At 34.4% G+C, this 25,276-nt stretch overlaps 1 protein-coding gene across 3 annotated transcripts in view; it reads left to right on the plus strand.

The window, feature by feature from the left end:
* The window catches only part of LOC150093816 (protein timeless homolog), a 671,138-nt gene extending 649,561 nt beyond the window's left edge, over positions 1-21,577 (plus strand). For all 3 annotated transcript variants that reach the window (XM_090412553.1, XM_090412554.1, XM_090412555.1), the window contains 7 exons: positions 1,459-1,524; positions 2,060-2,178; positions 10,166-10,347; positions 11,732-11,839; positions 13,898-14,020; positions 20,945-21,255; positions 21,357-21,577. In XM_090412553.1, the coding sequence (XP_090268679.1) occupies positions 1,459-1,524; positions 2,060-2,178; positions 10,166-10,347; positions 11,732-11,839; positions 13,898-14,020; positions 20,945-21,255; positions 21,357-21,484 (1,037 nt within the window). In that variant the 3' untranslated portion in view covers positions 21,485-21,577. The remainder of the gene's footprint in view (positions 1-1,458; positions 1,525-2,059; positions 2,179-10,165; positions 10,348-11,731; positions 11,840-13,897; positions 14,021-20,944; positions 21,256-21,356) is intronic.
* The last annotated feature ends 3,699 nt before the right edge of the window (positions 21,578-25,276 follow it).

Here is a 25,276-nt window from a genome sequence, read left to right on the forward strand (position 1 = left end):
TATTTTCTTATATAATTTCTAATGTTAGGAGAACATAATTTTCTTAAGTTAAAAACATGATTTGAATAGCTTTGTTAATATTTCAATGAATTCTAATTCATGAGGTATCTTTGTAGTGGGGGGAAAAAAAGCAATTTTATATCCCAACTAAAAATATGTTTAATATAGTGAGTTGAACTTCAGATTATCCAGTAATTTTCTCTAACAAAGATAGCAATGATGCCCTTTGGTTGGGGAAAAAACCCAGATTCGGGTTCTATCTTCGACCCGAGTAAGTTAGCTGAATGTACGAAGTTGGGTTTTCCCTTCCGAAAAAAAAAAATAGAACTTTTAGTTTCTCTCAAAAACAGACAAACCATCCTGAGAACACACGCAGTTAAATGGTATAACATACTGATCTCATGGTATTAGTGTTTTGCCCAGAATTCTAACCAACCAACCAACTCTTACAAAGAATTAATTGCTTCAGTTATAATTATTATATTCCCACTATTTAGATGTCCTGTTAAAATAACTTCATTAGTTCTGATTAATATGTTTATATTATTACGCAGTAGTTTAAAATGCTGATGAATTCGTTTTTGCATTTGTGTTTATATCGAAAAGTGTCAAATTGTATTTGTAGCACTAAAATTAAATGTCAGATTTTTTGTTTTGTTTTGTTTTGTTTTTTCAGAATCCTCATGTATTCTGTTTTTCTCGAGTTAGGAAGAAGGTTACATTTTGAAATTATATTACATTTATGGCTACATATTGTTATTCGTTTGATGCCAACAGCCAGTATGTACTGACGGTCGAATATATTAATCGTTATACTGTTTTAATATAATGTCATATTAATATAAAATCGATAAACTCATCAAATGTTCACTCTTACGAGGGATTAAAAATTTGCAGGAAACTGTTTTCACCAAGCTGCTATGATAACACTTAGTCTATATGCTTATTCCTCCAGAAACGCGGGAGGTTTTTCCCAAGCTAATCGAATTAGTCTGTCTAAAACACTGACGTCCAAGTGTTTCTCTTGTAAACAGAAAAGCGTCTGGAGAGCACAGATGTCATTGACAGATCCAGTAAAGAGCCGCCTCTTAGTTGCCTATAAGCTAATCCAAAGTACGAAACTTTTTTTTGTCTTAATCACCCTGTAAAAAAACGAAGGAAAGTTGATTAAATAACCCCAGTATTTCATTATTTGATTTATAATAAAAATCCTAAATGCCGGTGTATAAACAAGAATATATTACTCTTACAATGTGTCGAGTATTAGATGTTCCATTGTTTCGTTTTCTGAATGGATTGGAATAACAAAAAAATAGTGTGTTATTTCAAGATTGAAAAACTTTTCTATAAACATGTAAACCGTAAGAGGATCCTGTTGATTTAAGTTTATTAAGCCATGTATTATTGTCGCAACTGCGACTTGATTAACTATAAAATAATGTGACTTTATTTAACTAGGATTTCGGGATGGCTTGGAATGGTTGAAAGAATCCTTGGAAGAAGCTATGGAGGACCGACTAGATGGTAAGTATGAGGCAATTCTTACGGACATTTGCTCAATTATTGACAAGAATCATTTGAAGGGATAAAAATTTACGTGTACTCACTGCCGATCACGTTGTATGAAAATAATGGGAATATTATTATGAGCGGTAGAAACTTAATATCCTGTTGTTTTGAAATTCTTCCAAAACACTACTTACATATGAAGAATTTCAAAACGATTTCGTGGAATTTCCACGAAACTGGTAAACGAAGAGGTGGAGGATAATAAATATATCATTTCCAACTTAATTGTTAAATCCTCTGTTGGTAAGTCTTTTCACCGAGGATTAGTTGCTTGGAATGTACAAAAGACTTCAATTTCTCAGTACCAGAAATAAATTTGAGTCAGTTCAGAAAATGTATCAAAATCCCTTCCCCATCTTAGGATTAGCAAACTTGTTGAATTGCTGAAAGTTAGATAGCGACATTAACCTAAAGTTGTAAGTTTCGTTTTCTTAAAAAGTGAAGTTTTTAAGTAACGTGACTGTGTAACTGAGCTGTGTGAACCTTTCAGATGAGCCTGAGACAGTCCCTCTTGTTCCTGTGATGTCTGGACAGCAACAGGCAATGCAAGATTTTGCATTTAAGAAATTGTTGAAAACAGTAGGAGTAGCTCCTCCTTTCAGTGAACAGGTAAGCATAACTTCATTTTACGATCTTCGGAGTAATATATAAATCAAACTAACGACATTGTAATTTTTCCAGAATTTATGAGTATTGATCTATTTAAGACGTCACCAACACAAAGTTGCATTTACTCTGAAAATTTCTTTTCTGATCACAGATCCAGGTGGCTTTTATATACAACACTTCCTTATAGAAAAATGGATCCGTTGCTAATACAGCTTGTTCTATTTGAAGTGTACAACCTTTCACTGACACGGCCGATTTGTTTTATTTGCAGGCAGAGGTGGTGGCCACGTCTCACATTATTCTCCTTGGCTGTAGAACTCTCCATCTTATTAACTGTTCAACTTCTGTTTTTTTTTTATTGGATCTGGGGATAAAAAATAATAGCTTCCGTTCGTTCTTGTGCGTAGGACGACTTGGCTTACAATAAAAAAAATCCAATCGGCCCTAATTCTGCGGTCCAAAAATATATATTTTGTGTTACTTCTAAAAATTGCAATTGATCGAAATACAAATCAACAAGAACTCCCACGTATGAAACGTTTAAATATTGAATGTTTCATCTGATTACTTCTTTGGATGATGAAATCTGACTTGGAAACAGAATTTTAATCGCTTTATATTAAACCAGAGAATAGTAGGAAGTGTTTGGAATCATTATCTATAATCTATTTAGAAATATGTACTGCAAAAATAACGATACAGAGATATTTTTTATTCTCAGGTCTGGACTTTGATTTTAATATTTTTATTTTTATTGTTGCTCAATTCTTTCTGGCACACCATAAAGGTAAACCAAGAAGGCCTGACTTTTTTTTTTTTTAATTCAATTTTAGAAAGTAATACTTTCAGAAAAATATCAGATTGCATTATGTTTATTCTTTGGGAGTGTAAAATGTTAAAGATATTTGAGACAATATCAAAGATCGATTTTTTTTATTTATTGGGAAATTGAAAGACACACAAGTTAACAGAGTTTCTCGTCTTGATGATTTGTTTGGTTAAAAGATCATATCGGCACGCACCAATGTTTCCACCTATTTTATTGCTTTAAACTTTTCATCGGCTGCTGCATGCTAAAGCAAAGTAAATGTGATCGGTGGCAGCAGAAAAATCTTAGGGAATTGGTCTCTCATTCCCATATCTTGTGTTAAAATCATCGAATAAGTGTCGTTAAGAAGCTCCTGCTTTTAGATACGTCAAGATTGTCGATATTCTGTCATTTCGAGCACTTGAAGGACGTTCAGGACCCTCGTGAATTTTAATTCCTGAGGGTCTTGAACGAAATCAGCAGAACTCTTAAAAATTGTTGCATGGTTCAATATCATAACCATATGCAGTTTGCATGAATTCACGTGTTTCGGCTGCTAACACTTAACGATCATCCGTCGTTCCCGATTTTCAGACAACTCGAAGCAATAGAATAAGGTGATCATATCTACACAAGCGGTAACGTGTTCAAACATGTCCCTGAACTCAAGTCTCCGTCAGAGAACTTCTCTTGTCAATTTAAAACTACGATGCCTACTGGTTGAAGATACCTGGGTTCGAATCCTGTCAAGAACGGGAAGGACCATGATAAGTACCTTTCAGTTGAAGATGGTTACCCGATCTCATACTGATGTGGCAGGGTTTTCGTCAAAACAGATAAGCAAACCGGCCAGACGAACATACACACACACACACACAATTTCTGTAAGTTTCGATTTATGGCCTACAATTTTTCAATATACGGCCAAAAAGTCGGGAAATCCCATGTGTACGTCTTTTGTCATGTGTTCTATGCAGGCCGCACCGCTCCGCGCAGGAACTACTTGCGTCGTCTTGTAGTCGCGCAATCTTCGCTTAGCACATAATTCGTACATTTGATGAGGAACAACAAGAGCCAGTTGTTTGCCGACAATTAACCTCAAAGGATTTATCGAATGCGCTTACTCATTTCGAACAAAGACTAAACATCCTACTTCAAACCGATCCTAATGAAGAACGCAGCGCCAAAGTTTCTCGCGGCATTAACACAGTTATTAACTGCTACAAAGAATTGCAAAAAGAAAAGGAAAGAAAAAGGACGCATTACAACAAACGTTGGACAAATTTTTTAAACCTGGTCCTCAGACAACAACAAATGGTGACATTAACGAAGTGATGTCGTGCAATTCGTCATTAGACTGATTCGAAAATTAAAAAAAAAAAACGTTCATTTGTTATTTGTGTTTTATTTCGTTTTATACGTATTATATTTTTGTTTTTATTAATAACGAATGCAAACGTATTTTAAATGGGGGGAAAAAACAAAGCATTTGCAACCAGAAACCCAATGATTTTCTATTTTTTTTTTTTTTATAAAATTGGAACGGATCTTACCGAATTTATACGGCTTTATATGGAAATAAATGATTCGTTATACAGCATTTCGCTTTGCGGCTGACTTTTCATGAATGTATCTCGGCCGTATAACGAGGTATGGGTGTATTTAGGTGTAAGGCTAGCCACTTTATCCTAAAATTATGGTTACAAAATCCAATCTGAGCAGTTCATGGTCCTTAGGGCTTCTAAGTCCGATTGTTATTATTAGTCAACTCTTTGAAATGGAGATTTTTGTGTATTGATTTTACAAAATTGAAGACTGCATTTTTTTTTTCGCTGTATACTTCAACCTTCTGAATGAAGAAACTAATAAAATTCAAAATTATCTACTTGAGTTTAAACGCTAATAAATATGGAAATAACCTATGTGGTGTTTCGAAATAGTTGCCGTTATATCACAACAGTTGAACCTAGAGACATTTTTTGGCTTGTACTCGTATACGAACATTTTGATTGATTTGTCATTTCTTACATAATTATTTTATCAATAAAAATAAACATAGAAACGACGTAACAAATTTTAATCAAGATCTCAAATACCAAATTTCAATAAAATCCTAGCCAGAAGGAAGTTATGATATGCGTACAAACGCATGCTCAGAACAAACGTAATAAGTGCTATACCTTTTATGAAATACTCCTAATTATGGATAGGCATTTCCTAAAGCCGCGCAAAAATAATTAAAGAAAAGCAAGCTTGGTGATTCATTAGTGAGAATGCAGAATTTAATTAATAACGTGAACTGTGAAGTTTCTTAGCGGCATTAGCGAATTTATTTTTAGTTCATTCGATGTGCGACCAAATAAATACTGCAGCATTCGGAAAATAAGTTCTTTAGGTAGTGTTTGCTAAGCGAAACCAATGAGTTGTAAGATTGTTATGTACGTTACTGTAAACCAGTGGGATTTTACAGTAAGTACTGAACCCTTTTCTTCGTCCACCCACCTACGGTTTTTCCCCTTCTTGGCCCATGCAGAATTTCCATTAGGCCCAAATAGTGTTCCATTTCCTTTCGTGTGTTTCAGGTGACTGAGCAAAGCTTTTTTCCCTTACTTTGAGAATGCATTTCGTTCTCTTCGATTTTTCTTAGCAGTCTCCCATGATCGATTCGTTCGCGCCGTTTTCCGTTGTTTTTACATCAGTATTCGTCTTTTGTGTGTACCAAACACTTCCCGTCTTGGTACATTTAAAACGTCGTTAAACTGTAAACAGCTGCGATCGGATTTAGAGACCTTCCCTTTCTGCTAAGAACTTTTTTTTTTGCCTTTCTTTCTTTCATTCCTGAGACGCTGCAAACGACTGCATTTAACTAAGAGGTTTGCTTCGACTTGCGAGTACACTACGCATCAGAAAAATGGGATAAAAATTATTTTAGAAACGCATCGCGGTAGATCCAATTTAAAAGAAACAAAAATGAAGTGTACCAAGCCATTACCAACACCGTGCTTGTTGGACTATGTTTGCTGATGTCACGTGGACTACAACAGTCTTTTGCTAGTAGACAACAAACTACAGTTGAGTATCGTACTTAAATGGGTTGAATACTTGACTGGCTAAAATAGATTTATGAAAAACAAGTAATGCCATAAGTAAGATTTCTGATTGGTATAAACAGTTATAACAGTGTAAAAATAGTTGTCTGACGCATGGAGGCAACCCAAAATATATTGCAAATTTCGCTTTTTGGGTTAATTTCATTTCTTATTGTTAAAGGTAGTGTGTTGAATATTTTTGGCGCTAAATAAGTAATGTTTGTGTATTGCTTTAGGAACTATATATTTTAGGCCTTTATGTCTACTAAGGAGAGCGTTGTCGTTTTTTATGAATAATAGTACGGCGTATAAATATCTAAGGGATAGTATGTTTAGTATGGTGTATTTATTACACATTGCAGTATCCTTATATTTGTTACTAGTTAAGATTTGAATTAATTCTGAGTCGAGACTAAAGGATTCAGCGTAGTTCTATAGATTCCAGTCATGCAAAATTAATTGTGCAGTGAAGTTCATTTTGCCTGTTGTATTTCGTAAGTTAAAATTTACATATTTGGTTTTTCGGACATTCAGACTGAGTTTTTTTTGACTGGAACCAATTTGTTACTTTTAAAAAATCAGCATTCACTATGGTTTGCATTTATTTGGCTGTGTCTGTAGAGAAAATTAGTACTGTATCATCTGCAAAAGTATTTATTTTAATATAATTTAAATTTAGTTTAAGATTACAGAAGTCATTAAAAGAAATATTAAATAAGATTGGTCCTAAGACAGATCCTTGTGGTACCCTGCAGTTTACTGTTTTGGAGCTGCTATAGCTGTTGGTTATTTTTACAATTTGTGATCTGGCATTTAAGTAATTTTTGAACCAGTTTAGGACAGTACCTCGTACTCGGTTACAAAACATACCGATTGTTTGTTGTTGTTATGTTGCATCGAGTCATTTTCGATTCCTGGTGATTCTATGAACATACATTCTCCATTCATATCTGTCCCTGGCCATATCTTTCAGAATTTTCGAGCGCATTCCAGTTACTTCTTTAACTCCATCCACCCATCTAATTCTTGGTCTTCCTCTTCTCCTGCTTTCATCAACTTTAGCAAGCATCATTATCTTCTCCAGACTGTCATTTGCTCGCATAATATGTCCGAAGTATGACAATTTTTGCTTGATGATCATAGCTTCGAGGGAGCAATCTGGCTTTATTCTGTCTATCCCTGATTGGTTTGCAGTCCATTGCTTTCACCGTATACCGATTTTTGTTGCGAGGCTAATATCTTTATCTTTAAAGATCTTGATTAAATTTGTCATTGCTTTCTTTCCGAATAATAATCTTCTAACTTCTTCTACAATAACCGTCTTTATCATTCGAGATCCTAGGAGCACAAAATTGTTAACTGCTTCCATTTTTTCCCCATCTACTTCAAAATCATTAAGTTCCCATGTTGCCATTTTGGGGGTTAAGTTTAAGACTATATTTAGCACTTACTTCTTTAACTTTCATAATAAGTTCCTCCAAATCTTCTTTGCATTCTGCTAGCAAGGTGGTATCATCTGCATACCTCAAATTATTAATATTTCTTCCACCAATTTTAATTCCAACTCCTCCAGCCCTGCCCTTTCACTCTTTTTCAGGGTCCAACTTTCACATCGTACAATACCACAGGTAATGCCATTGCTTTCACGATTCTAATTTTTGTTGTGAGGCTAATATTTTATCTTTAAAGATCTTGCTTAAATACTGATTGCACAGATCAATATACAGAGCATAATGCCATATTTTGCTCGCACGCACAAAATTGGCATGAGATCACCAATTGCCAATTTTGGCATTGGTTTATTTCTCATGTTATATACTGTACATACTCTAAACAATTTTTTTTTTTCAATATTCTTATCGAAATTTAAGTAATATTTGATCAGATTTCTGTACGTGTTCATGTTGGTTTCGTTTCTTATTCAGAGAGAGAGAGAAGGAGAGAGATATGCCATTAAAAATTTTGAAGATAGATATAGTGCTTTTGGGATTACTTATTTGAAGCCCAGTTTTTTTTTTTTTTTTTTTCAGAAGTAACTATCGTTTCTACTGATTATCAGTATAAATAGGATACTAATGTTCCTGATTATCAGGAACAGTAGTATCCTATAGAAATATAATGATATTTAATAGCTTATATTTGGTGTACACTGTGGTGTCTATATTTACTGTTAGTTAGAATGCGCATTAATTTATTTTGTAAAAAAATTAGAAGTATCAGTGTGGTGTGATAGATTCCTCTCGAGCTTACAATACCGTACTGTACTGTATTGAGGGGAAATATAATGTTTTTTAACATCGTCAAAGTTAAGAATCTTTTTAAAAAGATGACTATATAACATAAATTTTAGTCGATTACATTCTTCTCAAACACCGTATGTGATTTCCAGCTTAAATTGCTGTCAATTTTTAATCCTAAATAATTTATAAGATAAATTTCAATTTCAATACAAATTACTTTTACAATTCCAGTTATGTTGAAAGAGATGGATGGAAACATTGACGTTTCTAATAGGTTTATTTCTGAGTTTAAATATAGCTTTTGTTTTTTTCAGCATTGAGAGTAAGTTTTTTATTCACAGCGAGCCCAATTTGTCACTATTTTGAGATCTGGAGCGTGACTATTTTGCGTATGATTTTGACTTTCTCGGTAGCTGAGGGAAGACTTTTTTTTTCCCCACCCGGGTTCTGAACATCGTTTCACAAGTCCTTTGTTATAAAAACGTCTTAAACTTAAATGAAATAAAATTCGGAGTATCCGGGAGTTTGTGGCTTCATGACATTTTCTCCCATTCTTCTCTCAGGATTTGATTAGCAATATCAGTACGAAAAGAAGAAGTTGTTTTTCAAGAAATATACGCTTTTAAACTCATAAAAATCATATGAATTTAAAAGCGTATATTTCTTGTGTAAACAAAGATGCATAAGCAAACATGGTTGACGCGTGAAGATGTTTCGAGTGCACCCACTTTGTCAAGTGGGTGGTGCACACGAAACATCTTTTATAATTTTTTTGTCAAGTATAATTTTATTTGTAACCCAAAGGTAAAACTACATATCTCATAAAATCAATCAATTGCTGGAAATTGAAGAAATTGTTTTGTTTTGTTTTGTTTGACAGTTCTGCCAGAAAGTCCTTCATATTCTTAGCATTAGAGGTCCTGTCATAGGCGAATGACAACACCTCGAGAGTAAGCTTTCTCTGTAATCCCTGTAAGCATGAGTTTCTTTTCTGTATCATGAGTTGTGTAGCAAAGATGGGTTTAAATGTGTGTAAACAGTTCGAAAATAAAGGATGTATCTCTTTATGCTGGTTAATAGTGAAGACAACTCTACAATGCATGAGAATAGAATTTTGATTTTTCATTTAGATGGTCAGTTTTACTATAAAGAGGCTGACTACCATCTCCGAAACTGTTTTCTTGAATATGCTAATATCAATCTGTTACGACTTCAACTTAATGAGGAATCTTAGGGTTTACCTTAGTTAAATGATTCTTTCCCTGATTTTCATATGCGTGTTATAGAAAGTGGTATTCGAGGAGATGCTACTTTATTCTATCTACCTCTGCTTCTTACGGTGATGCCGTGAAGAGGGTTCTGTGGACGTATTATCACTGCCACAAGACATTGGGAAACTTAAACGGATATTGTAACGAGATTTGCCATGCCACTTATCAGACGAGAAATGAAAGTTTATAAAGAGGTTCTGTATTTAGTAGGTATTTATTACGTTTTTTTTGTGAAGTAGCGGACTGATTTTTATGAAAATTCAATATGTTCTTTAATGTTGTTGTCTCGCTCATTACTTTATAGTTATTTTACTTATATCGTTCTGTTTATTATGCATCGAAATAAGAATTCTGATTTCATGCAAATCTAATTATCTTTTATTAATTGGTGTGATCAATATTTTCCCCGAACGGATCAAGTGGGCTGAAAATAAACTCAACAGACGTAAACCACTGAGCCCTCGTAGCTTTTGCTTGCTTGCTTCGGAATTCTAAACATTTCACTTCTATTCCGTTTAAAAGCACATTCAGTAAAGTTAAGGATTTGCTCCGTTTTTTATGTTATATATTTATTTATAGGAATCTTTCTGGCGAATTCCTGCAGCATTAACCGTAGCGGCATTGAGAACCAGAGTTCGGGTTTTGGATAATGCATTGAAAGGAATTTCAACACTGGTGTCAGATGAAGGACAAAAGAAAGAAAACAAAAGCATCTCATTTTCGGATCAAGAAGAATCTGCTGCTTCCAAACATAGAGAAGGGTGATTAACAGTTTTGTTTATTTGTTTTTTTCGAATGTAAAATAGATTTAAATTAACGTACGAATATATAACATTTTATTAAGCATAATCGAATACTTTTCTGGCATTCAGTTGGGTTTTTCTGTGGAAAATAGAAATAAATAAATAAATCCACCAACGCCTAAATCTTAACTTGGAATATATTCCTTTTTTAGTTGACTCGCTCCAATTCCTGCTAATACTTAACTAATATTTTCTGTTCTAAATCTCGCTTCTTCAAACTAAACGTACATGATACAATTGTCATTATGTACGTACAGTGGGATAGCGGCGGAACAGCTGACATTGTGGAGCAGAAAGATCACAAAATTTTGACAATATGACGAAATCTATTTCACAGATAAATGTGTTTCCAGATATTTTGATGTTCTGTATCTTCCACCAAGAATCAAATAAAAGAAACACGAACTATACAGCTTCCATGCTTTTGACATCAAATAACTCTTGTATTTTTAATTAATTTTTAAATTTTCCAAATCCTAAAAATTAGTGTAAGGCAGTATCCCTTCCTGAGTTCAGAGTTAATAATATCAGTAAATGAACCCATTTGGAAATATAATTGGTTTCGGATTAAGCATTTTTCATTGTATACCATTCACGTTTATACTTAATTGTGTGTGTGTGAGAGAGAGAGAGAGAGTCTCTGCCACAAAAGTAGTAAACCTCTAGTACATTAGTATCGTGGATGAGTTAAGTAGATTTATAAATGCGTTTATAAGTATATTGTCATGATGTTTTCCAAATATAAATTGAATAATTTTTTGATTAATAACATGAAAAATGGCCCAATATCGTCCTGGTTGGCCGAGTGATTAACGTACCGCTCTCCACCCAACAGACTGGGTTCGAACTCGACCGTGAACGCGAATGTTTGTTACGGTCCTTAGATAAGAGATGGATTTTATCGCCCGGTGTGAGATCCCCGTTCTGCTTATTGGAGATCTGAAGTAACTTGAAAAAGTTCCGTGTTTTATCTCTAGGGCATGATTTGCATATTTTTTATTGTATTATTTATTATTTTTTTGTACAACTGGTTCTATAAAGCAAGTGATTTTTCTTCTCAGTAATATATTTTCTCTCTGAAAATCACAGAGATTGAATGACACTTAATTATGGGAAGAAAAAGAAAAAGTCTTAGCACTCTTCGTTGTAATATTTATTGTGGACAAAAAAAAAAAAAACGGACATTGGATGGAGGAATAACTAAAGACGAATCCGTGTTACACTTGAGGCTCTCGTAATTCCCATAAGTTACTCGAAATGAAAACGAAAATCACATGATCTTTGAATTAATAATTATTTCTTACTTTATAAATAGAAAAATTGTTGTTTTCTTACATTTTAGGGTTTCTGTTTTGGATAACGAAGTCAAATCGGATCGTGTGTCACAGAAAACGAAAAGAAAGAGGCCATCCCAGATAAGTAATTTGGAAGATAGCAGCGAAGATGAAAGGTGATCATAATAAGTAATTAAAATAATATTATATTGGAATATCATTATTCCTCTGATTTTAACAAAAGATGAATGCCCCCATTAACAATGCACAAATATTGCCTTTAAACCTTGCCCTTCATTGCTGGAGAATTCAGCGTATTCTATATTCTGTCTCTTTGTTACTGATTACCTAAACGTATGGAAGTTTCTCAGAATTCATTTGTTATCCACCGCTGTTGATATTTTCTTTCTCGATATTGTCAATTCCGTCATATTATTGTCGTTAGCATTGCCCTCCCCACAGCTCGTGAGCTTTCCTAAGAATAGGCGGTCTACCGCGACTTGATATCGCCCACATATTTTCCTACCGTGCATTTCAATACCTTTCTCTACTTCGTCATTAATTTCCCATAGTTCCCTAGAAGTTAATTATCCCATCATTCTGTGTATTGAATTGAGAAATTGACACTAAAAGCATCTTAAATGTTCGTTACTTTCATTCATCCCACCGAAATGTGATAAATGACTTTCATTACATGTCTCAAAATACATGCTAGCAATTAATGCTGACTTCGCCACCGAAGTTCAGAGATATCAGCTTGAACAACATAAACCCGAACGGAATTGTGACCGAATAAATCATTTTAACTAGACTAAGGTTTACGCTAATTGTTTATTTATTTATTTTTTTTTTCCCCGTAAATTTTGATTCCCGGTTTCTAATGCATGCTACTGGCCGGAAGATTGTAAGGCATTGTTAGCATGTCAAAGAGTAATAATTACGTTAAAGAATTGAGTTGAAGGCGTGATTGTCGGAGCAAACAAGAGATTTCCAGAGGATTCCGTAGTCATTTATTAGGCAGCCATTTTATTAGTAGTTGAGTTATGGTTGCCGAACATTTTCGAAGGAGGTCATAATTAAATGTTGCCTGTCAAACAACCATTTTCCCACAATTACAAGTTTTGCGATCGTGTAAAAAAATGTTTTTTCATCTAAAAATTAATTGATTTGTGAGAATTTAATATCAACATTGACCTTTCCAAGAGTTTTTTTTTTTTTAATTTACGAGATTTCTTTAAAAAATATCTGGATTGATGTGAATAAAGAAATAGAGACTCGCATATATCGAAGTTGGAGTTCCTTTTTGCAAAAAGTAAGACCCTTCTTTAGCAACATTTTCTGTAAAACAAGTCTTAAAAGTAGAAGCTGTACAAACTCTTACAGTACAGGCATTTACAAGCATCGATGCTTAATGCGTATTCTAAACCCAACCATTCTTGTAGCAAATTGCAGCTTTTATCAACTTAGTTACTGAGGCGGACTGATTTCAGCCATTATTAGATAACTCTAATCTGAGTCCGTTTTCTAGATGGTCACAAGACTCTTTGCCGAATTTCATTCAAAAGGTCTTGAGGTCATTGAATGAAATTCGACTGAACCATTCTAGAAATTGTGTACGTGCCAGAGTAGCATAGGAATATGCTATTTAAAATAAGTTATGTTTCACTAGGTTATTTTGTCAATTTTAAAAATAAAATTGAATAGAAACATTTAGACTTGATGAGTCACTTCAACATACCGAGAACGTGCGGTTTCTCTTGACTAAATCTGCTCATGCATGTTCTGCGAACAAGCAGTATACGTCGAAATGTAATCCATTCCGGATTCTTTTGGATATTAGTAGTCTGTCAGCTTCTTATAGTCCATGTTTCCATGGTGCATTCAAAAGAACGAACGTCTTTGAGTTGTAAAATGTGGGTCCGAAGATGCCAACATTTTCTACGCCTTTCCAATTGGAGCTCGGTCTCAGACGGAGATGGCAAAAAAATTTCCGAAGATGGCAAAGTCGGCTGGTGGTCAGAGATTAATTGGTTTGTGGAAATATAATTTTGAGGTAATTCAGGTTAAGGGGAATTGCGATTGAATGTTGGAATAAATAGTGAAGTGATTCCTTAACTCGCTATTGCTCAACAATCAAAAACGTGGTGGGTGGGAAAGATGTTATTTTTTTTTGTTCATTAGCCTTAGCGCATATAACAATCTGATTTTTCTTCTTTCTACTTAAATTTCTTTAGGATCGTATTTAATGATGAAGTGAAATCTGATCGCACATCACAGCAACAGCAGCCAAAAAGAAAGAGGCCTCTTCGGTTGAAGGCGAAATTGGAAGACAGCAGCGATGATGCAGAAAACGAAAAGTATGCTTTAGTCTTTGTTAAAACTTAAAAAAAAATAAATAAATAAAAATGTGCGTTTTTCTTTTGTTTTCTGTATGTATTAAATATGGCTTTCAGTAATGACCATATCTAATTTTACGCATAGTAATATTATTTAATTGTACCCTTGGAGCTTGGTACAATTAGTCCAGCATTGCTCCATAAGTTCTCTTTGCATGAGATACTTTTCTTTTCCGAGAATGGCGGAACAGTCTTGAAATATTGGTTAAGTGCAAAAATATTGGAAATAAATTTTGCCGGCTAAGTTCGAATCCCGCCGTGGGTATGGATGCGTGTGAATGTCTTTAGGTGGAAGATGGATTTCATAGTTCGGTGAGACGACCATTCTGCTTATTGAAGACCTGAAGTGATTTGAAAAAAGTTCCATGTTTGGTCTGTAGAGCACGGTTTCCGGATTATGTAAATATATATATATCATCATCATCATCATGCGTATCAAGGATTTAGGCCTAGCGTGGCCTGTTCCGGCCTTAGAAGTCATCGTTTAAGAGAATGTCCTGGTTTTCTTTTTCCTAATGGCTTGTACTTTAAGGCTTGTTTTGGTAATCTTTCTGTTTTCATTCTTTGAACGTGTTCCACCCATTTATGTTTATATTTTTTAATTTTTTATATTACTGGTTCTTGGTTTAATTCTTTCATAATATCTTCCTTTCTTTTGTGATCAAATAGGGTATACTTTGCAGTTTTTCTCATAAACTTCATTTCTGCTGTTTAATCTTTTTTGTCTTTTTGTTTTATTGTACAGATTTCGCTTCCATACATTAAGACCGGTAGGGCTAATGTATTGTATACTTTTAGCCTGGTTTGTTTTTGAACTAGGTTTGGTTTAAATATAGAGTTAATTACTCCTGTTATTTTTAAATATTTTGCAATTTTTAGTTTATATCTTTTTCATTTTCATAAGTGATCATACATCCTACGTAGTTAAATGAATTCACCTGTTCTAAGATCTTGTTATCTAATACTATTTTAGTTCTTGCTGGATCTTGTCCTTTAAAGGCCATAGTTTTTGATTTTTCCGTTGATATTATCATACCATAATCTTTGGATATCTCATTTAGATTTAAAATAGCTTTCTGTAAGTTATCTTCAGAATTTGTAATTATTATTTGGTCGTCGGCAAAGAGGAGAGTGTTTAAGTTAACTGTAGGAGAAAGTTTAATTCCTTGATGTAAATTTTTATTACATTTTATTATTATTTCATTTAAGTAGATATTAAAAAGAGTTGCTGAGAGGGGACATCCCTGTCGGACCCCTTGGTTTATCTCTCTCGTATATGATAGCTCGTGATTTAATCTTATTTGTATTTGATTATTTTCATATATACTTGTGATAGCTTTTAGAATATTATTTGGCATTTGTCTTTCTTTTAATATGTTAAATAATATGTTTTAACTTTGTCAAATGCTTTTTCAAAGTCAATAAATGCAATACGTGTTTCTGCAATGTGTTTTTTGCCTAAAATTATTAATTTTAGGCAAAAAGGCCGGGTCTATATATGATCGTCCTTTTCTAAATTCATTCTGTACTTCTAGAATAAAGTTTTCGGAATATTTCATTAGTTTGTTATTTAAGATTCTGCTATATATTTTGTAACAGGAATTTAGTATACTGATATCTCTATAGTTTTTAGGGTCGTCTCTATTACCTTTTTTAAAGATAGGAATCACAATTGCTTTTTTCCATTCTATTGGTTGGGCGGGATACCAGTTGAGTAAATTGTATTTAAAAATAATGAGAGTCGTTCTTTGAATCTTGTTCCTGCGTATTTATATAGTTCTGAACCTAGCTTATCTTCTCCAGGTGATTTTCCGTTTCTTGTTTCTTTCAGGCTGATTTCTAATTCTTCTTCAGTTATTTCCTTTTCATTTTCGTTAATTGTTTGCCAGTTGTCTTTTTTAAAATATTTGTCTGTCCACAGTTCTGTGCAGTAATTTAGAAATTCTTCTAATTTCAGTTCAGTGTTTGATTTTGTGTTTTCTTTGGTATCTGCATTTAAGTGTTTCAAAATCTTATATACATTAGGTCTTATTTTATATAAATCATGTTCTAAATTAGAAAAAAATTTATTCCTTGATTCTCTATGTCTTTTTCTGACTTCTCTTTTAGCTATGGCTCTTATTCTTTTATATTCTATTTCATCTTCTAATCATCTTTTACTGCTTAACCATTTGTGATAAGCTTCTTTTTTCTTTTTGATTATTTCTTTGATTGTGTCATCCCAGATCTTCAGTTTTTTTTTTCTTTTATTGAATTTTTTGGTCTTTCCTAAGCTTTCATTTGCTGCTGCATTTAGTATGGTTTTTATATTAAGCCATTCTATTTCTATTTCTTCATTTTGTTTTATTTTATCTAGATATTGATTAATTCTTTGTTCATATAGCCATTGCACATTTGTGTCATTCATTAGTCTAGTTTTATAAAGAAATGTTTCAATTTTTCTTTCTGTTCTTGTTACTTGTAGCCATTTAGGTGGTAATCTTTTATTTTAACAAGGAAGGTCACTGCTTATTTCATATCCTCTGTGAATTCTAACATCTAGTGAAAATTTTGATGTCTTTTCATTTAATATGAAGTAATCTAATATTGATTTCCATCCTCTTGCTGCCCAAGTATATTTATGTATGTCTTTATGTTTATAGAAGAAATTCATTATTTTTAGGTTATTATAAACTACAAAGTCAATCAATTTTTTACCATTCCTGTTTAGAGTATGTTCTCCATGTATTCCTATATTATTATTAATTTTCTTGTTCCATTTCTTGCATTTAAGTCTCCTGCTAAAATTATGTAATCATTTTTATTTATTTTATTATATAGGTTTTGTAGCTGATTATAAAAATCAGTATTATCCTGTTCTCTTCCTTCTTCTGGGGCATATAAGCCAATTATTGTTAAATAGCCTGTATCTATTTTTATTCTAGCTTCTATTATTCTTTCATTCCATAATTTATAATGTTTTAGCTGTTTTGAAAGGGAGTTATGAATCCAAATCATGACTCCTGCTTGTGCGCTTTGGTCTCTGTCGACTCCACTGTATATCACATTAAAATTTTCGGTTCTCATAGTTGCTTTTAATTTCTTTTTTGTTTCAGTGATTACTGCTATTTTAAAGTTTCTTTCATTTAATAACTGGTCTGATTCTATTTCTTTATATGCTATTCCTCTTACATTCCAGTTTGCTATGTGTATTATATTTTGTCGTTTCCATTTTTGTTTTACCTTTTCCATTCCAGGGTCGTTTCCCATAGATTCAATCCGATTATCTTTTTCTGTCAGCTTACAAGTAGGATTATGTTCTCCATGTCACGAGACTAGCCTGATAATGGAATAGTTCAGTTGTAGGGCTGCTACCTTAAGGCTTCTGAACTAGCCTTCTTCCAAATTTAAACCCATAGGAGGAATGGGGTATATTGAAGGGGAAAGAGTAGTTTATAGAAGAATTGTAGTAAGGTTTATAGAGAGGGCATAGTTGTAATACCAGGAATATATATATGATTAATAAAAATAGATTGCGAAAATCTTAAGCCAAGTACCGTACGATTATACTATAGGTTTCCAAAACCTTGCGTAGGTGAGAGCCACCACATAAACATATAAATAAATTTTTAATTCGCAAAATTTGTGTTTTGAAGTTCTGAGAATGTCACGAATAAAATATATCTGCTTCCCACCACACGGGCAAATTAACATATACGTTGAGAAGCTAAAGTTTTTTGAACAATGATAACACACGATGCTTTTTTCCAACTCGGACTCACTTTTACACTACTTGAATTGAATAATCCTGTACAAACGCCATTTTTGCTAACCTGCTAATGTTTCCGCCTTTAAAGATTCTCTTAAGAGAATCCCAAAAAGCTTGAAAAAAAATGTACTGAGTAGATTATTTTATATCTTCCTTCATTGCTGAAGCAAACCAATTGTTCGAAACATGATTTCTGGTTAATGAAATCTTTAAAAAGAAAGCTCTGTGCTTAACAATCCATAGAGAAGTTGGAATTATTTGTGATTTCTTCTGTTTCATTTTGCTTTATTACGACTATATTCTCTTTTTGGTGACCTTCAAGCGCCTCGGTCAGCAACGATAATGCTCCAACTTTTCAGCCGATCACACCGACCACGTGTTAATTGTTAAGATGTAAAAACGAGTTTTCATCTTAACAAATAGATAGACCGGTCACTAACTTAAAAGTAATTAATTTCAGTGATGAAAATTAATTAATTTTCATCACTAACTAAGCAAAATGTGGACATAAATTTATTGCCAGCATACAAATAAATTATATCACACACACACACACACACACACACACAAAAAAAAAAAAAAAAAGTTATACATTTTGTACAAATTGCAATATGCTTTTGGCAAAAGTACAAATTTTCTAAGAATATAGTTAAGGAATTAATGTCCAGTGCGAAAACTATGCGGAGAGGCATTTCATTGCATTAGGGAATATCCACCCCGAACTGCGACGCAGCTCTCACAACGTCGTACTATGCTTATCACCAAGTGATTTAAGAGTTCTTGCGACAAACTGGCCCACTCCTCCTTCAGAGCAAGGATAAGGCCTTGTTTGTTTGTTTTCTGGAGGCAAATTTCGGGCGTATAGGCCTAATTGTCAGACGTCTTGCCACAGTTTGTCGAGATATCCGCGTACCTATGCCTGAATGGAGCAGACTTTCAAGCTTAACCTGCCGTGGTGCGTCGATGACATTTTGCTGTTATAACCAAAAATCTGTCTTCATGCTCTGTGATAGAGCGAGGGCGACCTCTTAGCAAACGTCTGGAACACATTCCATACATTTGAATCGCTGCCCAGAGCCTGGATACAATGCTATGTGAGATGCCCAACTCTACCAATATCAGTAATTCTGTGGCCTTCAAACTTTCCAATAATTATTTCCCGATTGGAATCATCTAGATGATGCCTTTGCGACATTACAAGTTTGCAATTTTATTCCTTCATGAAAAGAGCTTCCTTCAGACACAATTCGCTTAGCGCAACCTTTTACCTTTTATCCTATTGAGTGCTACCACGCGATTCGAAAATTTGAATGTAGACCCTCTTTCTACTCGAAGCCGTCAGTTATAGAAATTATCACGAGCTGAGTCGTCTGAATTTGCGGTTGTAACCTTCAGAAAAAGTATTCGTCCTTGAGTTTTGGACACCAGTGTAAGAATAACGGCTCTGTCAGAGTATTAATTAGGTTTTTGTAAAAACCGAGTTAGTTGGTCCTGACAGACAATTTAGCCGAACACTGGAAGGTGATGATATTATGTTTTTGTACATAGAGATAACTGAACATCTAAACTTATGAAAATGTATAAAAGAATGAATATAATATTTCACTTGTAGACATTATTCAGTAGCGATAGCAACCGATGAACCTTTTAGATTTAGCTGTTTGTAATGCTATAGTATAATTGTTTACAAGAGCTGGTGTTCATTAGACCGAGTAACTCTCCAGCATGGAGTTAGCCAGCCTAGGACTGTGATGTTTGTTATGGGGCGCTCTCCTCTGAAACGTAAATTGATCTCGGACCCATTTTTTTTTCAGTAATGTTTAGGAATTAATTCGTGTAGCTCATGCTGTTTTCATCCTAGATGCACTAATGTTTCCTGAGGAAGGATATAGTGGACTTCAGCGTAGAATGAAATTCTCCCACAGAAAGCTTCTTGCATTCCATTCATCATGCACGCTTATTCTTCTGCTTCATATAAAAAGAAAGACAGGTGTATCCGATAAATGAATAATACGCAGGTCACGAGGAATTTTAATTGACTTTCGAATGGTAAAAGAGTAAATTAATAAGAATGTTGTTTTCATTAAAGGATGTTCGCTTCTTCAGAATTCTGATATCTAAATTGAGATAATGTTATGTTGGAATGACTACTTGCATGAATACAGTAAGTCAGATATTTTTCTGCAGAAAAATTTGTGAGTTTCAAAGAGTTTTCTTATACAATATTTAATTTATTTTCTTCTCCGAAACTGGATTTTCATCCTGCAAAACAGCAAGCTCGTCTAAAATCATTTGATGGTATTTGCATTCTCTTCTGAAAACTCGGGTTTTTATTCCTCAAGACAGGAAACCGGTCTGAAGAATACACGCATTTCACAGACTATAAAATTGGCTTTATAGTCGTAGTTTGTCAGTTGGTAAAAACATGTAGTTAAGAAATAAATACACCTGTTTCATAGCCTTACTTCCTTCTATTAATGTCATCTCAACGTAACCCAGCCCACTCTTTATCAGTTTTCGATAGAGTCCGAATTGGCCCTTTAATAACGTTTGTCGTTAAGGTTAGTGCCTGTTATTAACGATACCGCGTGGCGCAATCAAAAGAATGACATAATAACCAAGGCCCGACAAATTATGCAAAAAATGCTCTCCCGAGATTCCTGCCCCTTCATTTTTTCAATGATATATCCGTATTTCCAATAAGTCAGTAGGAGTTCCATAAAGTGATTACTTGTGCTGCATCTGTGTTTTCTGAAAGTTAAATAGACAGTTTAGAAAGTTATTTTTTTATTAAATAAAAAATATTCTGTTTTTACAGTCTACAGCTATTCGCAAGCTGTCAAAATTTATTCGTCACTGGCGAGCGTATTTGTCGACCCCAGCATATAACTTTCGCTTGGGAGGACCTTGGTTCTTCTAATTCCATGAAAAACGATAACTCGATCTTATTTCTTGAATATTATAGTTTTATGATGTTTATATTATCGAACAGCTGATCTTTACCTTAATTTAAAGTTTGCATCGCTACTTTTTTAGCTAAGTTTGGGTTTCTATTATATTAATGCGTTCTGAATATAAAGACTAGAAGTGATGGTTATTATTCTTCTTTCAATTCAAATTCTGATTGTTTATTCAAGGGACAAGGAATTAAAACCGAGAGCGAAAAGGAAAGTCAGTGATCCCTTTGGGAAGGACTCAGATCGAACCAGTGAAGATGAGTCTACGATCAGAAAGATGTCAGAAGACGAAGATAAATCAGTTAGCTCATCCAGATCTGTAAAGAAAAGCCGCATTCGAAGAGTTGTCGAAGATGATGATGAAGCAGATGAACAGACCGGCAGATTAACTGAAACAGATATTGTAGTTTCTTCAGAATCTGCGAAGCTAAAATTAGATTCCACCGAAATGGAACATTCCGAACGAATTAATAAAGCCGTGGAAAAAGAAAGTAAGTGTGTTTTTAGTGTTTGTCATAATAGTGTAGGTATGTACGACGCGCATGTGTTAATATGCAAAATACTTCATTTGTTTACTTTTTTCTCATTTTAGCTTTCCCTGAGGTGATTTTACCAACCCATTTACAAACTATTCCCAGCTTTGATTCTGACTCCGATTTTGACGACCATATTCCTTTGAAGAAGGCGAAGAGGATCATTGAAAGCGATGACGAAGACTGATTAGACCTTATGATTGTAATCGTGCAGTTTATTCTATTTTAATACGATAAAAAGCCCTTGTAAATGAATTCCCCGATTTTAACTTTTATAAATTCAAACAATTAAAGCCGTTTTTTTGGACCATCAATAAAGTAATTTTATTTTATTGTAAGTGTGTTTCATTACAGAAGATAATAACAAAGTAGAACTGCTGCGATGGCTAAAACCCGCTGTTGGAGTTTTAGAAAGTTGGTACTTCCTAAAACTCCAACTGTGCATTCAAAGAAGGACATAATGGAAATTATGTCCGACAAATATTTTATGAATACAGAAATTCTGAGCCACTTGGTGTTTGAAATATTGCCGATGCTGACAACAATTTAGAATTGATTGCCTCGATGGTATTGCTAATTCTAATTAAGTCAATCCACTGTCTTCAGTGGGAATGTCTCGGTAATTGAGCAGCTTATGCACCGTTGAGAGTGTCGGATATGTGGGATTCGCACTCGACCTTTGCGATCTCAGAGTACGGTTGTTTTCTTGCTGTGCGGAAGCCTTGTTTGGTCATTTCGTAATCAGATTTCCAAATGAAAAATATTCATTTGAAATGACATCAGCGATTGAGAAATTTTGCTTGAGTCCTCCCCCCCCCCCCACCTCTTACTGAGTTATTCGGTGTCACAAGTTGGTTTTCTATTCGGTTAATCTTATTCAATCATTTATCCCTTCCGCTTACGAAGAGTTGTATGTAAACTTTTGTATGTTGTAAACATGCATTTTTGAACCACTTCAGATGAATACGACACGCCACGTTTCGCTCACTCTGATGGTGCAGAAGCGCTTAACTACCAAAGAAAACTCCACACTTAACCAAGAAAGTAGATTCAATGCGCCGTAAAGATCCATCTTCTTCTATAACCTTTACGGTATTTGACTCCGTGATTTACCGCCTTGGAGGTGTAATGGGGAATGATGGAGACACCGAAAGAGTGCCATCATCATTCCACCTTTGACCTTTAGCCTTCATACCATTTGTCACTTGGCAAAGTGTTTCCGCTTCTTCTAATGGTCGCTGGGATTTTGTTTCTTTCTTAAGGTTTGGCATCGTTCGTTGGGATTAGTTTATATGTTTGTCTTGCATCCTTCGTATTGCTTGATACTTTCAAAGAATATTTAAATCGCCGTTGTTGTGTTGAAGGTTATCTGGAAATTTTTAAAGCCCAACTTCGTATTAATGGTTTGTCTGAGAGGTGATTATTTTCCATTATCTGACATGTAGCCGATAAAGATAAGGCATGAATCATTTCCGGTTATTACCCAAACTAATGAGAACCCATAATCATTCGTTAATACTGTAATTATTGGAAAATAGGGTCTGTAATAGCAAGATTAATTATCTTACGACTTTGCTTCTGTTCTGATTTAACCGTAATTGGCTGTTGTGTATTTGTGTTTCGTCTTACGTGAAAGATTAGCAGAAAGTAATATGTAATATGTTGTTTATCAGTAGACAGCGGTTTATTTTGTATGTGCTTTAAAATTGACTGCAAACCATAAACAAACATGGTGATGTCTTGGGATCTTTCTCTTTGTCTTTAGGGAAATCTCTTTCTTTATACAGATCATATACCTCTTGAAGAGTATTTGAACACCATTTACGTTGATGAGAAGTAATTTTCAGTGATGCATTTAATAAAGAAAGGTGCGGGTCCACTGAACTGAATGTCAGAAATGATCCTATGGGACGTTTCGACCAGTCATGGTGGTAAACAACTGAAATAGAGAACCTTTTTCAGATGTAAGTGCAGGTCTATTCTGTTTTGATAACTAAACAATCTAAAGAAAAATTTAAGCAAAAATATGTGTGTTGGCATGTATTGACAACTTCCGACACCGTCTGGTTGACGGTACGATCGCGTTCGAACTGTTTGCATGAAAAGTTTAAATTCAAATAGTCTGAACCACTCGTTCAGTACTCTAATCTAAATTCCATTCGTTTCATTAAACTTTTTTATTATTATTTAAATTTCATCATTTTTGTTTTTTTCACCTGCTTATAATTTATTATAACGCAAATGTTAAATAATCAATATCATTATAATAATCTGGTAAGGTCCCTAAGGGGTGGAAGGAAGGTAAAATAGTTCCTTAGCATAAAGGCGGCTGTAGGACCGGTAGAAAATTACAGACCAATCACCATCTCGGGAGTGGTGGTAAAAGTATTGGAAAAAGTTGCTCAAAGACAGAATTCTGGAATAGGTCGATAAGAATATGATACTCTATGGGGGGCAACATGATTGTTTAAAGATTGGTCTTGTCTTTTAGTAATTTATTAACTTCTTATTATAGAATGACAGCTGAGTTGGACAAGGGGAATGGATAGCTCATACTGTTATGCAAATTAGAGCAAATAGGGATGGATATTAAACTGGTGATGTGGGTACGAGAATGGCTCATGGGCAGATACCCAAAAGTAGTGTATGGGGGGGGGGAAGCAGAGTCCAGGATGAGCAGGTAGCCAGTGGTGTGCCTCGGGGCTCTGTTTTTGGGCCGTTCTTGTTTAATTTGTACATAAATGATATATAAGAAATGACATGAAGGGAGATATTCAGTTGTTGCTGATGATGCAAAGTTGGGTAGCACAATCATGCTGATGTCGAGAGCTTGTAGGATGATTTAAATAAGCTGGCAGTATGGACAAAAGATAATGGGTATCAGTTCAATGTAGAAAGGTGTAAAGTCCTGCATTTGGGAAAAGATTACGAACTATGTACCACATTGATGAAACTGTACTCCAAGAGATTGATGAAGCTAGAGACTTGGGAGTGTTGTTGGATAGAAATTTGAAGTTCAGAGAGCATATTGCTAAGGTGTCCAAGATAGCTCATAGGATTACTTGGCTATTGAAGAACACTAACATGCAGAGATAAAGTTATTATTCCTCTTGATAATGCGTTGATACGGCCACATCTGGATTCCTTGGAGATGAAGTGGTAGAAAAGATTCAGAGGTGAGTCAGAAGAAACGCTCCCTACATTGATAGATTGAGGGTTTGTGGATTACAGAAGTTGGTTGATAGGCGGACAAGAGGGGATATGATAGAAACATTTAAGTTACTAAAAGGTTTTTATAAGATTGATGCAGGGGAAATATTTCGACAGCGGTGGAAGAACAAGAGGTGATCAGTGTAAATTAAGTAACGGTGTGGTTAACAAGAAGGTGAGGACTAGATTTTTCGCTTGGAGAGTGGTGAATGAACGGAATGCATTGCCTGACTCAATTGTGAGTGCATCTGTCAATGAGTTCAAGAAGAGGTATGATAGATATTGTGTGGATAGTTTGGGTCTCCTGCGATGAGTCTACTAACTCCATGGAGATGCCTGTATAGTAATAGTAGTAATAATAATTCGTTTTTGAATTGAATGTTATGACTTCTCCCAAACTGCCTTTGCCAAGGGGGGGGGGGGGTAAGCCGGTGTTACTAAAATTTTAAAAGGGATACGCAGGTACTGAAAGTTTGAAAAACTTCCTTATAGGGTTCACATCAGGAGTCGTGGAATGGTCAGGCCAATTCATGAACTTGTTTTCCTTTCATTTGACTGTTTACATATCGGCTTTATGAGATAGTCATTATTGCAATCGAAAGTGAAGACCAGGCATCATAGAATTGCTAAATAACATAATCATTTTATGCCAAAATCCATATTATAATACAGAATTTAGGAGATTCATTGTATTCAGAAGCACTATTTAGGTTTTTTTTACATGAGACTGGATCCTTGAACACAACCAATCTGCTCGAAACTATTATTA

The sequence above is a fragment of the Typopeltis vanoorti genome, chromosome 23, assembly GCF_054136105.1.
Source record: "Typopeltis vanoorti isolate ZY-2024b chromosome 23, IOZ_Tvanoo_1.0, whole genome shotgun sequence".
In the NCBI taxonomy this organism is placed as follows: Eukaryota; Metazoa; Arthropoda; class Arachnida; order Uropygi; family Thelyphonidae; genus Typopeltis; species Typopeltis vanoorti.